The sequence below is a fragment of the Canis lupus genome, chromosome 29, assembly GCF_011100685.1.
Source record: "Canis lupus familiaris isolate Mischka breed German Shepherd chromosome 29, alternate assembly UU_Cfam_GSD_1.0, whole genome shotgun sequence".
NCBI lineage: Eukaryota > Metazoa > Chordata > Mammalia > Carnivora > Canidae > Canis > Canis lupus.
Genome location: NC_049250.1, coordinates 16838148 through 16852706, shown reverse-complemented (window position 1 = coordinate 16852706; position 14559 = coordinate 16838148). Strand labels below are relative to the sequence as shown.

At 35.6% G+C, this 14559-nt stretch overlaps 1 protein-coding gene across 1 annotated transcript in view; it reads right to left on the bottom strand.

The window, feature by feature from the left end:
* SGK3 (serum/glucocorticoid regulated kinase family, member 3) overlaps positions 1-14559 on the bottom strand; it is a 70270-nt gene that overhangs the window by 31299 nt on the left and 24412 nt on the right. Inside the window, 3 exon segments of the mRNA NM_001190428.1 lie at positions 2422-2479; positions 5033-5082; positions 10307-10394. Coding sequence (NP_001177357.1) covers positions 2422-2479; positions 5033-5082; positions 10307-10394 — 196 coding nt within the window.

Sequence of the window (14559 nt, the reverse complement as noted above, 5' to 3'; positions counted from 1 at the left end):
CTTGAAACAGAAATATAAAACATAAAATCTAGAAGCAGATCCATGCATATATGGACAATGGATAAATGATGCAGGTCACCCTACAGATCAGTGGGAAAAGATCTGTCTTTTCAATAAATTGTGTGGGATCAGTTGGATATCAATAGGGGAAAAAATGAACTGTGACACCCTGCAACTTCATAGTAGACCCAGGAACCAATTTCTGGTAGACTCTAGATCTAAACATGAAGTTTCCAAAAGATAGTACTTTTTTTTTTTTTTTAAGATTTTATTCATGAGGGACACAGAGAGAGAGAGAGAGAGAGAGAGGCAGAGACATAGGTAGAGGGACAAGCAGGCTTCCTCCAGGGAGCCTGATGTGGGACTCGATCTGAGGACCCTGGGATCATGACCTGAATCAAAGGCAGACGCTCAACTACTGAGGCACCCAGGTGCCCCCCCATAATACTTTTTGTTTTTAATGACAGATTATCTCTAACATCCCAACAAACTGAGCATTTTGAGTGCAGTATCCCTCTCTAACCTTCTGTTGCTGTACTAGTACAATGTCCAGCATGTAGTGGGTGGCCAATATATGTGTGCTGAATTAACACACGTGGATTTAAATGTATGGTCACAGTTTCTGGTATCCAGGGAACTCAGAAAACAAACTAGAGATACCCAAAGCTAGGAATGCAGCAAACTATAATTAAACACATGCATATTTATTTTCACTACAGATTGAAGTGTAATGCAAAAAATCACTTAAATCTATCTGATGATTCTGGTAACTCCATCTATGATGCTTTTGGCCTTAAAGCAGATTCTCCTTCCCTGGTTTGGCCACATGATCAAATTATAGGATTCATCTGATACTCACTGTATGAGGAACAGCAGGGTTTTCACATATCCCTTTCTTTCCCCAACTGTTATTTTCAGAGCTGCTTATTTTTTTTTTTCCAGCTTCAGCTTAAACAGCACCTCTTTAAAGAAGCCATCCTTGGACACCCATCTGAAGAGGAATTTCACCACCACTTGCCTACTGTCCTCCATCACTTCACGTTATTCTTTATTTATATCACAATCCCCATTACTGCTTTTAATTATTTAATTGATTGCATATTTTTTATTATATATTTTTTATTGGAGTTGGATTATATAATATATATATAACATATAACATATATATATAACATATATATATGGGAACATATAACATATAACACCCAGTGCTCATCCCATCAAGTGCTGACTGCATTTTTTTTAAAGATTTTATTTATTTATTCATGAAAGACACAGAGAAAGAGAGGGAGAGGCGGAGACATAGGCAGAGGGAGAAGCAGGCTCCTTGCAGGGAGCCAGATGTGGGACTCGATCCTGGGACTCCAGGATCATGCCATGCGCCAAAGGCAGGTGCTCAACCACTGAGCCACCCAGGCATCCCTGACTGCGTTTTTTGTTTTTTAAGATTTTATTTTTATTTATTCATGAGAGACAGAGACAGAGAGAGAGGCAGAGACACAAGCAGAGGGAGAAACAGGCTCCATGCAGGAAGCTCGACGCGGGACCCAATCCCGGGTCTCCAGGATCAAGCCCTGGGCTGAAGGTGGCACTAAACCACTGAGCCACCCGGGCTATCCTTGACTGCATATTTTTAATTGGCTATTTTCTCTACTAGGTTACAAGCACCACAAAGGTAGTAACTATGTCATTTTAAAAATTTTTTAAATTTTATTTTTAAGATTTATTTGTTCATGAGAGACAGAGAGAGAGAGAGGGAGAGAGAGAGGGAGAGAGGGAGAGAGAGAGAGAGAGAGAGAGAGAGAGAGAGAAGCAGAGACATAGGCAGAGGGAGAAGCAGCCCCCCACATGGAGCCTAATGCAGGACCTGATCCCGGATCCCGGGATCATGGCCTGAGCTGAAGGCAGATGCTCAACCACTGAGCCATCCAGGTGTTCCAGTAACTATATAATTTTTGTTCAATACTCTCTAACTAACCAGAACCCAGTATTCTGCTTGGCACATCGGAGGGGCTCAAGAAATACTTGAACAAATGAATTTTATGTTAAAATTGGAGTAGAGGGATCCCTGGGTGGCGCAGCGGTTTGGCGCCTGCCTTTGGCCCAGGGCGCGATCCTGGAGACCCGGGATCGAATCCCACGTCGGGCTCCCGGTGCATGGAGCCTGCTTCTCCCTCTGCCTGTGTCTCTGCCTCATTCTCTCTCTCTCTCTGTGACTATCACAAATAAATAAAAATTTAAGAAAAAAAATTAAAAAAAAAAAATTGGAGTAGATGCCTTATCTCCCTACGTATTTCAAAGATAGAGAAAACCATTGTAACTCCATACCCTGCATACCAACAAGTCCTGAAGCCTGGAATACATAAGGCATGCATTTCTTAGGTACTTATTTACTGAATGACAAATTAAAAACACTCTTACCTTGCCAAAGCTGCCTTTTCCAATAACTTTCAGGAAATCAAAGTCTGTTGGTTTAGCACTGAAATAAATGGACAATGACAAGATTTAGCTTCCTAGAAATTGGAAAGATGTCAACTTTTAAACATTACTTAGCACCTACTCTTTACTAAGTAAATGCTGAGCACAAGGCATTTCAGCATGATGACTCCAGCTTCCACACTGGTAGTAACTCATTCTGAATATAAAATAGATTAATAATGAATAGTAGTAACATCTACTTTCTGATAAGACATTTTATAAGTTTATTTAAGTCTTTTTTTTTTTTAACTTTATTTAAGTCTTGTTAAGTTCTGCTTAAGAGGGATTTTAATAATAGTCTCTTTGGGGAAAAGGATGTATCTATGCCTGTATATTGTTTTGAACTCAAAATAGTTTCTATTTAAATCAATTTTATTAACCATAAACTCACCAATGTTGTTAATAAGGACACTGAATAATTATATAAATTAGTAATATATTTCAAGGACTGCCTCGTCTGGCAATTCTTCTGACATGTATACATCACTTACTGTACATTACAGATAAAAGACCTCTCTGCTTATTCTCATACATGGTAATGCAGAAAATCCAGTAGAGAAACCAGAGGGAACACTAGTTTTGTCCTTTTATTTATATTAACCTGTCAGGTAAAAATGACATTGGCTATAGGTAGGCAAAAGCACATTGCAGCAGAAAGCAGAGCCTAAACAGACAGAAGAGCTGTTTCCTTCAACACAGACTGAATCCTAAGTTGGACTAAGAAGAGGAGAACGACTCCATTTAGATTTTAAATTTCCTTTAATTTTTTAAAAAGGATTGATTATTTATTTGAGAGAGAGAGAAAGAGAGAGAGAGCGCGCGCACATGTGCACACACGAGAGCATGCAACAAGAGGGAGGGAGAGGCAGAGAGAGGGAGAAGCAAGACTCCCTGTTGAGCTGGAAGCCGATGTGGGGCTCAATCCCAGAACTCTGAGATCATAACCTGAGCTGACGGCAGATGCTCAACTGGACTGAGCCACCCAGGTGCCCCTAGACTTTAAATCTACTTTAATTCATTATCAAAATAAAGTCAATTCAAACATGAGAGTAACACAAGGTCTAGGTTAAATAATAACAGGTAAAGATTAGGGAGATAAATACTTAACTAAGCTCAGGTGTTTTTCTTCTTCAAGAATCTGCTCTTTGGACTAGTTATTTTGCTCCTGAATGATATGCTGAGACACTTAAATATTTTTTTTAAATAAATGTAACAGCAAAAAATCTTGCAAATTCCTCAAACATAGTAAATAGGCTAACTGAGGCAATACTCAAGGTCCCACTGTTAACTGTCAGTGATGAACTAAGTGAAAGCAAGTTTCTGTTTCTGTGCTGCCTGACCAACTTAGTGTATGACAACAGAAAATCATGCTCAAGACCAAACCTTCCCTTTCAGCTACCACCCCATTTCTGTGCTTTCCTTTGCAGCAGAACTCCTCAAGTAAGAGATTTAATTCTTTATCTATTCCTGCTGTCCTCTCCTCTAGGTCTCTCTTGAACTCTTTCTTATCAGGGTCTGTACCCACCACACCACTAAAATGGCTCACAAAGGTCAAATCCGGTGGTCAATTCTCAACAATTAACAATTATCTGCTTTACCAGCAACATTAACAGAGTTAATTACTCCTCCCTTGACACACTTTCCTTCAACTAATTTTGTGACATTGCATTCCCAGTTTTTCTACCTTACTGCAATGTTGTAGTCTCCTAGGACCCAATCCCTGAGCCATTTCTCAACTGTCTACTCACTAAGTGGACCAAAGGAGTGAGGGAAACATAATGTCCTGGGATAAAAGATAGACTACTTCAGAATGAGTCCAATGAACCTGAAAAAGAATAATTATACATAAGGACAGCAACCCTATACTTCTTCTCCACGGCAGATACCACTAATCTGTCAGGGCACTCCTCAAACTGAGTCAAGAAGTGGCCTTGGAATCCTTTGTATTTGTAGTCTAGGCATTCACTTCTAATGAACTGCGGGAGTTGACACTCAAGATGGAGTCTATATTTGCCATTTCTGCTGTTCCTCAAACTGTCTTCCCTGTGCTCAAATATGGGACTGTGGGAGGAACTGGTCAGAGCAAGTTTAACAGCCTTTAAGATGCTAAGCATGTCCATCACAACTCCTCTAGAACAAGCTGGCTGACACTTAGGGTTTCACCAATAACACTGAGCACCAGAGAGAATATCTGTTAGGTCTGCATGGATACTTTTGTCAGAGTACCTCTCAGGACTTAAGATCTCCCGAGAAATATGGTCTCCTGGTTACACACACACACACACACACACACACCATAAAAATAACAAAGGCAGAACAGTAAAACCTGATAATAAATTATGGATTTAAAAACTCCTCAGAGCTCTATTACAGTAATGCAAAGCTAGAGCAATAAAATACGCAAGCATGTGATAGTACTATATTCAGTGTAACTGTGGTTCTTATATTTTATAGGATTCTAGTTAAACCGGTGTAATTAAACTGGTGTATATTTGCATAGTCACAAAAAAGGTCTTCCTAGAATTCAATTAGGGGATGTCTGAAACAAACTTACTGAGGATTTCCAGATGGTCCCAGGTTGATGTTCTGTGAGGTAGAGTGTAGCTATTGGGATGGGGGAAAAAAAACAGTAACACTCTTATTGGAGCTTCAAAGATTAACAGTCAATGAATGTTTCTGAAAATAAAATATACATAATTCTACCACAGATATTGGATGTATTTTCATATTAAAGAAACCTGAAGTCCTAATTCTTAATAAATGCAGAAAGTTATTTGGAAACATACAATCAATATAAACATACTCATTTTTATGATAAATTTCAAGAGCAGTTTTAAGGAAAAAATATGGCAGAAATGAAGCTCAAAGTTGTCAAATGAATGAAGTAAACTGGGGAAAGGTCCTTGGACAAGTGGCTGTAGAAACCACAATTTATGAAGGATCATTTCTACATTTAAAAAGCTGGTAAATGGCTGTCTTTTTTTTCAAAATTTTCAAATAATTGCTTATTAATTTTATGATATGCAAATGATACTATGATGTTGAAGACTGCAAATGCTTGACTGAATTATAGGAGACAGACTTATTTCTAAATCAAATATATGGGGATCCCTGGGTGGCGCAGTGGTTTAGCGCCTGCCTTTGGCCCAGGGCGCGATCCTGGAGACCTGGGATCGAATCCCACGTCAGGCTCCCGGTGCATGGAGCCTGCTTCTCCCTCTGCCTGTGTCTCTGCCTCTCTCTCTCTCTCTCTCTCTCTCTCTGTGACTATCATAAATAAATAAAAATTAAAAAAAAAATAAATCAAATATATGTAGACAAGAGAGCTTTTCTTTCAATTCTACCACTGTAGGTAAATAAAAATTTTATTTTGTTTTGTTTTATTTTAAAGATTTTATTTATCTGACAGAGAAAGAGAGAGAACACAAGCAAGGGGAGGGGGAGAAGCATGCTTCCCGCTGAATAGGGAACCCAACGTGGGGCTCGATCCCAGGACCCTGGGATCATGACTTGAGCAAAAGGCAGACACTTAATTGAGTGAGCCACCCAGGTGCCCCAAATAAAAATTTTAGATAGCCTTTTCCCTTTACAATAATTAATATGGTAAATTTGATCCCTAATACTAATTTAGAAGCAAATCTTTACTTACCTACTATGCCAAAAAGCAATTTAACCTAAAATAGATTCTAGCTCACTAATTAGCTAGAAATTTAACCCCAAGTCCCATAAGATTAATCTAGTGATCCTATTAATGTGAGCACTTTTTGCAAAGCCAAGTGTAAGTAAATTGCTTCACATAAATTCCCTTTGAAATTCTTTATGCATACAGAGAATTAAAATAGTTATAGATATCCCAAATATGCATACTTTTACTACAGCTCTATATAATTACATTTCATATAAATTATAGATATAAAATAAGCTTTAAAGAATTTTTTTCTTTAGGTTAATCAGAACCAAAAAATTTTATCTAAGCAATTTCTTCTTAGAGATATATATATATTTCCATTTAAATTCATTTGAAACTTATAGACAACCTCTAAAATACAAACTACTTTTAAAAATAAAGGGCAAAAATTCCTAAGTATAATAATACATTTCTTATAAATAACAATACTGGCACCAGCTTCTTACTTACAAATTTCCTACCAATCAATATCTTTACACAAAAAACTTTCAAGTAATACATTTTCAGTCCCCAGAAGACAGAAATAGAGAGAACCATACAATCTACCACAAGACAAAAAAAATATGTTAAAAATCTGGTTCATGAAATTAGATTTATCTTGTTGTGCCATAATTTTAACATGGAATAATCTTTTCTGTTTATATATTATAGTGTTCCAGAGAATCTGATAAAATAAGCAAACTAAGTTACAATTCTGATACGTTTATCTTTTAATGAATGTGCAGAAAACTTACGGATTACTTTTTCTCTTTTTTTAAAGATTTATTTCAGAGAGAGAGGGAAGGGACGAGAGAGTGAGCAGAGGCAGGGGCAGAGGGACAGAATCTTCAAGCAGACTCTCCACTGAGTGGGGAGCCCCATGGAGGGCCATCCCACGACTCGAGATCATGACCTGAGCCAAAACTAAGAGCCAGTTGTTCAACTGACTAAGCCACCTAGGCCTCTCAAAACTGGATCACTTTTCCATGCAACTAACTAACTTTTTTATATAAATGAAGGAAGAGGATTCAGTAAGCATGGATTTAACAATAGGACAACTTGTGCCCTAAATCACACCATTATGTAGGAAGATTTCAATACATAGCAATGATTTTCCTAATAGAGCACATTTCTGAAATGATAATGGAAATTATTGGGAGATATAATTAGATAACCTTTTACTCTATTTTTAAAAATTACATCTAAATAGTAAACTGAGGGCGAGATATAATTTATTAACAGTGAACACTAACAAAAGCATAAGTTTCCTGATTTGTTTTGGCTGCTTTCTCTCTCTAAAAAAGTTGAAACATCTAGATGCCCTCAAAGGTATTTTCTGGCTATTAATTTAGTTATCCACTTAGAAGTCCTTAATAAATAGCTACAGCAGGGTGCCTGGGTGGCTTAGTCGGTTATGTGTCAGGTCATGATCTCATAGGTCTTTTTTTTCTTAAGATTTATTTATGATAGACATAGAGAGAGAGAGAGAGAGGCAGAGACACAGGAGGAGGGAGAAGCAGGCTCCATGCCAGGAGCGTGACATGGGACTCAATCCTGGGACTCCAGGATCGCGCCCTGGGCCAAAGGCAGGCGCTAAACCGCTGAGCCACCCAGGGATCCCCATGATCTCATAGGTCTTGAGATGGAGCCATTGGTTGGGCTCTGCACTCAGTGGGGATTCTCTCCCTCTGCCTCTCTCTCACATGCACTCTCTCTCAAATAAATAAATCTTAAAATAATTTTAAAAAATAGTTATAGCTGTAAGGCAAAACACAGCTCTTTCTCTTTTCTGAAGAGATTCTTTTCATCCATATCTTAAAACTGCAAGAGGTCCTAGTCCAAGTTTCAGGTTTTATGGATGAAAAAAGAGACAGGAAATAAAATTCAGATCTAAGGCCAAAATCAGCAGAGAACAGGAACCAGAATTCGGGAAGTTCTCATTAGTCTGGTTCTTTCTTCAAAACCAGCTGTCTCCTATGGCAAGGCAAGATATTTTTCAAATGACCTAAGCCTATATACTCTCAATATGATTAGCAAGCAAAATATGGAAAATCAGGGTTACATACATTTTATTCTTTAACATATTTTTTAATAATTTCATCTTTTTCAATGAAAAATATATTCTCATAGTTGGAAAACATGGAAAGTACCAAGAAGAAAATGCTTTTAAAAAATCTGTAACCAAAAAAATAAATAAATAAAAATAAATAAAAAATCTGTAACCTTATTAACAGATGATTTTTGCAAATATTACAGCAATTTCATATAGTCTTTGTGTAACTTTAAAAAACTGGTATCATACTGTGAAAATATGCATATAAAATTTTATACACTAATTTCAGGTAACAGTATGTCAAAACTTAAAATATTAATATCTCAGGATACACAATATATGGGGACAAACACTATTTGATTGATGAATATTTAAACTGTTTCTAATTTTTCATATAAACTGTACTAAAATGAGTATCTTTTTTTTTTCCCCTGTGTGAAGAATTATTTCATTTGCATCAACTCCTAAATGACTTGAATATTTTCATGTTTGGTACACATTGCCAAATTGCTTTCCAAAAGAGTTGCATAAAATTACAGCAATGCCAGGAAAACCCGAGGGTGCCTACTGTGCTTTAACCCTTATCAGTCCTAAAGTATTTTATCTACTTAAATTTTTGTTAATTTGTCAGAAAAAAATCTCTTTTGTACAAATTTCACTTGCTATTGGCATTGAGGTTGAACATTCTCCCATCTGTTCACTAACAGTATTTCTTCATGCTCCTTTTCTTTAACCTACTGGGGTCTTAAATATTCTTTTTTTTCAAAAATCCATTTGTGTGATATTTTTACACAAATGTTTTTCCTTTTTATGCCTTATTTATTATGAATTCTGTCCCAGTTTGTTTCTCTTTTGACAAGTCGCACAGATATAAAATTAAAATATTCTTTTATGGATCAATCATGTCACAAATGGAAACGATATATATATCAGTTTATATCAGTTTATATCAGTTATATATATCAGATATATCAGTTTTCTACTGAAAACCCTCTTATGATATCAGAGAAGGAAAATTACTACTTTATAGTAGCTACAAAAAAGGAATAGGTCTATTCTCCAAATAAAGATTTTAGCTGTGGGACATAATATTCTGATTCATATTATCTTTAAATCACAAAAACAGAACCATGACAAAATAAGACATTATAAAGACAAAAATACACTTCAACCTAACACCTCTGATTTTCATGTATATATTAACCAAACATTTATATCTAGTTTTCATCACTTTTTAATTATAAAGATGTTACCCATGTTTATTTACATTTTTCATTATAATTTTAATCGCTAAATAATAATTATCTGGGTTAAGTTATTGCAATTTATCTTTCTCACATTTAACATTTCTAAAGTAAATGCTAAAAACATCTTTATAATAAGCCACAGCTTATTATATTTATTTATGTTATTATAATTGATTTAAAAAAATAAGAATATCCTATTCTTGATTTGGAACACATACTGATTATGCGTGTATACCTATAGGAATAAAACAGTTGATGCCAACTGGCAGATGTGTATTGACTGTTCTGCACCAAAAAACCTGGCTATGTAGAGGAAGAAGTATTAAATTAACATTCTGGTTGAAAAGGCCTTTCCTGCTGGCCAAAATTCAAAATAATAGTTTAAGTATGTTAATGATTATGAAGATACATAATGACAAAAAATTAAGATGTAAAGTGAAGAGAGTAGAATATATAATTATATATGCTATACAATTAAAATCAGGTAACTTAAAAATCCTTATATATTAAGAGAAGAATAGAAAGAAAATTACTAAAATGTTAAAAATTAGTGGTCTGATTAGTGATAAGGAAGTAATATATCAATTTTCAAAACTTTCTACTAACTAAACTTTCTACTACTCTTCCTACTAAATACTAACATATCTTACTTTTTATCATAAAAGTACTCATTTATAAATTTTGAAAGAAACAGTAATTAGTAAGAGGTGTACACATTTGTCTTTATGTATTCTAGAGAGTAGAAAATTTATAATGGATGAAATTACATCATTTTAAGTAAATGTTGCCCTAAAGTTGCCAGTAATTTCATCTTTGGGGAATAGTAGTTTTTCTGTTAAAAAATATAATCCCTCCTACTACCTTCTGAGTACTTCTTTCATCCTCATCTTCAGATGGATCTGACTGATGTTTTGGACTGTCCATTTGAAGAAATGCTCTGACGTCTGGACTAAAAACAAAAATTAACTTTATTATGACTTTGAAAGCATTTCTATAGCTTTTCTCCATTTTAAAATGAAAATAACCATAGTAGCATTAACAGCATGAAAGCCAATACAATCCATCGATAATATTATATAAGGAACAAGCTGATTAGTTTTTTAAAAATAGGGAATCCAACAGACAAATGGTCAAAGATACAAACAAGGCAGTTCATAAAGAAAAACCCTAGGAAGATGTCTAGCTTAACTAATAAATACAAATTAAAACATCAATGATATACACTTTATGTTCATTAATTGGAAAAATCAGAAAGGTAATACCAGAAGTTGGTTAGGAATATAGTAAGAATGTAAAATGAGGTAACTTTTCTATGTACCCAAGAAAAATAAAAACATATTCACACAAAAACTCAAAACAAATGTTCCCAGCATTTGGTGAAACTGTGTATGTGTTTTTCCTATTCTACAAATTCCAGTCCTACGAATTCCAGTTCTACTAATAAACTACAAAAAAATTTAATAAAAGATACAGATAAAAAATTATCTGTAGGGTTCAGTGAAAGACCCATAACTAAGATACTCATTCCAACTTTCTCTATAGTACTGAATTAGAAGCAAAATAGGCATCTACCACTAGAGAAATTAGTAAGAAAGCTACAGTTGATGCCCACAAAGAATTCCACTCGAGAGTCAAAAACAAGGGACGCCTAGGTGGCTCAGCGGTTTAGCACCTGCCTTCAGCCCAGGGCATGATCCTGGAGTCCCGGGATTGGGTCCCACATCAGGCTCCCTGCGTGGAACCTGTTTCTCCCTCTGCCTATGTCTCTGCCTCTCTGTCTCTCATGAATAAATAAATAAAATCTTAAAAAAAAAAAAGAACCAGAAACAAAACACTGTATAGCACAGTATCATTTTTGTATATTTATTAAATACTCACAGATGTGAAACAACACCCAAAATACAAATTCCAAGGACATATAACAAATATATTAAAATGAGTATTAACAGGAGGGATGAAGAGATGTGTATGAAGATCAAAGATGAAGTGGAAAAAAAAATGGGACTAAACTACAAGAGGAGACTTAATGCACGAATGCACTGATAGGATGGCATTAATGATGATCCTGAGGGATGATTTAATCTCTGTGTTTGAGGTACCTCTTCCTCAGATTGTTCTTAATAATTAAGTAAAATATACATTCATTGTAAAAATTTCAGAGAGATGAAAAATAATTTTTAAAAACAGTAGGGGCGGGATCTCTGGGTGGCGCAGCGGTTTGGCGCCTGCCTTTGGCTCAGGGCGTGATCCTGGAGACCCGGGATCGAATCCCACATCAGGCTCCCGGTGCATGGAGCCTGCTTCTCCCTCTGCCTGTGCCTCTGCCTCTCTCTCTCTCTCACTGTGACTATCATAAATAAATAAAAATTTAAAAAAACAAAAAAACAGTAGGGGCTGGTAAGCACATAAAATAGTGTAGTCACTGTGGGAAACAGTCTGGCAGTTCCTCAAAATGTTCAACATAGAATTTCCATATGACTAAGCAATTCGATTCCTAGGTATGTACCCAAGAAAAATAAAAACATATTCACACAAAAACTCAAAACAAATGTTCCCAGCAGCATTATTTACAATAGCCAAAAAGTAGAAACAACCCAAATGTTAACCAACTGATGAATGGACAAAGAAGATGTAGCATATTCATACAAAGGAATATTATTCAGTCTTAAAAAGGAAGTACTGACTTAAAAAGGAAGTACATGATCCTCCATGGTGACCTCAAAAACAATGTTCTAAAATTAAAAAGGTCACATATTATATGACTCCACTTTTATTTTTTAGATTGTATTTATTTATTCATGAAAGACACACAGAGAGAGGCAGAGACATAGGCAGAGGGAGAAGCAGACTCCATGCAGGAAGCCCAATGCAAGACTTGATCCCAAGACTCCAGGATCACGCCCTGAGCCAAAGGCAGACACTCAACCGCCAAGACACCCAGGCATCCCATATATGGACACTCCACTTATATGAAATGTCCAGAATAGGCAAATCCATAGTGACATAAAAGTAGATTAGTAGTTGCCAAGGGTTGGAAGAAGGGAGAAATTAAAAAATACAGTTGACTCTTAAACAACGTGGGGATTAGAGGCACCAATGCCTCATGTAGCTGAAAATCCACGTATAACTTTTGATTCCCCCCAAATTTAACTACTAACAGCCTACTGTTTGCCTGAAGCCTGACCAATAACATAAATAGTTGATTAACACATATTTTGTGTCATATTATATACTGCATTCTTACAATATAAAATGTTATTAAGAAAATCTTAAGAAAGAGAAAACACATTTACAGTACTGTATTTATCAAAAAATAAGCCATGCATAAGTGGACCTGCACAGTTCAAATCCATGTTGTTCAAGGGTCAACTGTAGTCACTTTGGAGTCATGTTAATGTTAGATTAGACTTCGGGAAATAGAATGGGATAGTTGTGATGGCTGCACAACAATGTAATTATATTAAATACCACTGAATTGAATACTTTAAAAATAGTTAAAAGGGTGAATGATATTTATATGAATTTTATCTCAATAAAAATTCTTTTTTAAAGGTGAGGGTGAGGATCTTCAATCTTACCACAGTGAGGCAACTATTACTTATCTCGGTGGTATTTTATTTCAATCTTCTTCCTCTACTGTAAGACCATCCTGTATTTAAGTTATTTTTATTTTACTGTTTTTCACCTAAAAAATTATACCATAAACATTTCCCCATGTTATTAAAAATTCCTTGTAAGCAGTTACTTATGATAAATGTATGATGTTGTATGATAAGAATGCACTAAATGTCACTCAATGACTCCCTTGCTTTAGGATATGTAGATGGCCTCCAACTTTCTACTATACAAGTTTCACTGCTACAAATAATGTTGCAATTGGTAATCCTTCTGCATACCATTAGAACTACATTTATTATTTTCACTACAGGTTTTTAAAAATAAACTTATTTGGTCTGAATTATAAACCATTTTCAAGCCTTTTTTTTTTTTCAATCCATATGGAATTTTTTAAAATTTATGATAGTCACAGAGAGAGAGAGAGAGAGAGAGAGGCAGAGACACAGGCAGAGGGAGAAGCAGGCTCCATGTACCGGGAGCCTGACGTGGGATTTGATCCCGGGTCTCCAGGATCACGCCCTGGGCCAAAGGCAGGCGCCAAACCACTGCGCCACCCAGGGATCCCCTTCAAGCTTTAAATACAGTTTGTTAATGTGATTTTTAGAGAGGTTATACTAATTCCATTATTTTCCAGCAGTACATGAACATCCTGAAGACTCTCTCCAGTTCTGATTAGCATTAAATATTAGCTCATAAAACTCTCTAATAATTTAATAAGTGAAAGGTAATAATTTAAGTAAAAGACACTCCACTTTACTAGTAATTAGTGAAATACAAATTAAAGCAACAGTAAGATACCACAATCCACTCACCAGAACGGCTGAGATGGAAGAGTCTAACAATACTAAGTGTTGGTGAGGTGAGCAGTGCAATCTCAGACATGGATAGTGGAAGTATTATTTGGTACAATCACTTTGGAAAACATTAACATTATCCCGTAAGGTTAAGCATATAATACCTTACAACCTAGAAGTTCTACTCCAAATATATCAGAAATGTTATGCACGAAAAGATGTTAATGGCAACATTATAACAAAATAAAACTAACTCAAATGTGCATCAGTCGCAAAATGGATAAATGAGTATATTCATACAATGGGATGCTATACAGCCATGGAAATCAACAATTTATAGCTATATGCAACAACATAAATGACTCACATGGTTGAAAACAAACCAGATAGAGAATACATATTGTATGATGCCATTTATTATAAAGTACAACAATGGGACATTAATCTTTCTTGCTAAAAATCAGGAGAATAGTTAACCTTTGAGGAGGAGGGAAGGAATACAGATGGTAAAGAGGCATGTGAGGGGTGTCAGGTGTTCTGGTAATGTTCTAGTTCCTGGCCTCAGGGAGTGGCAACTCAGGTGTGTTCATTTTCTCATAGTTCATTAAGCTGTATAATATGATTTGTGCTCTTTTCTGTATATGTTATACCTCAATAAAGCTAAAATAAGGTATTTTACTCCCATTTGCATTTCTTAAATAA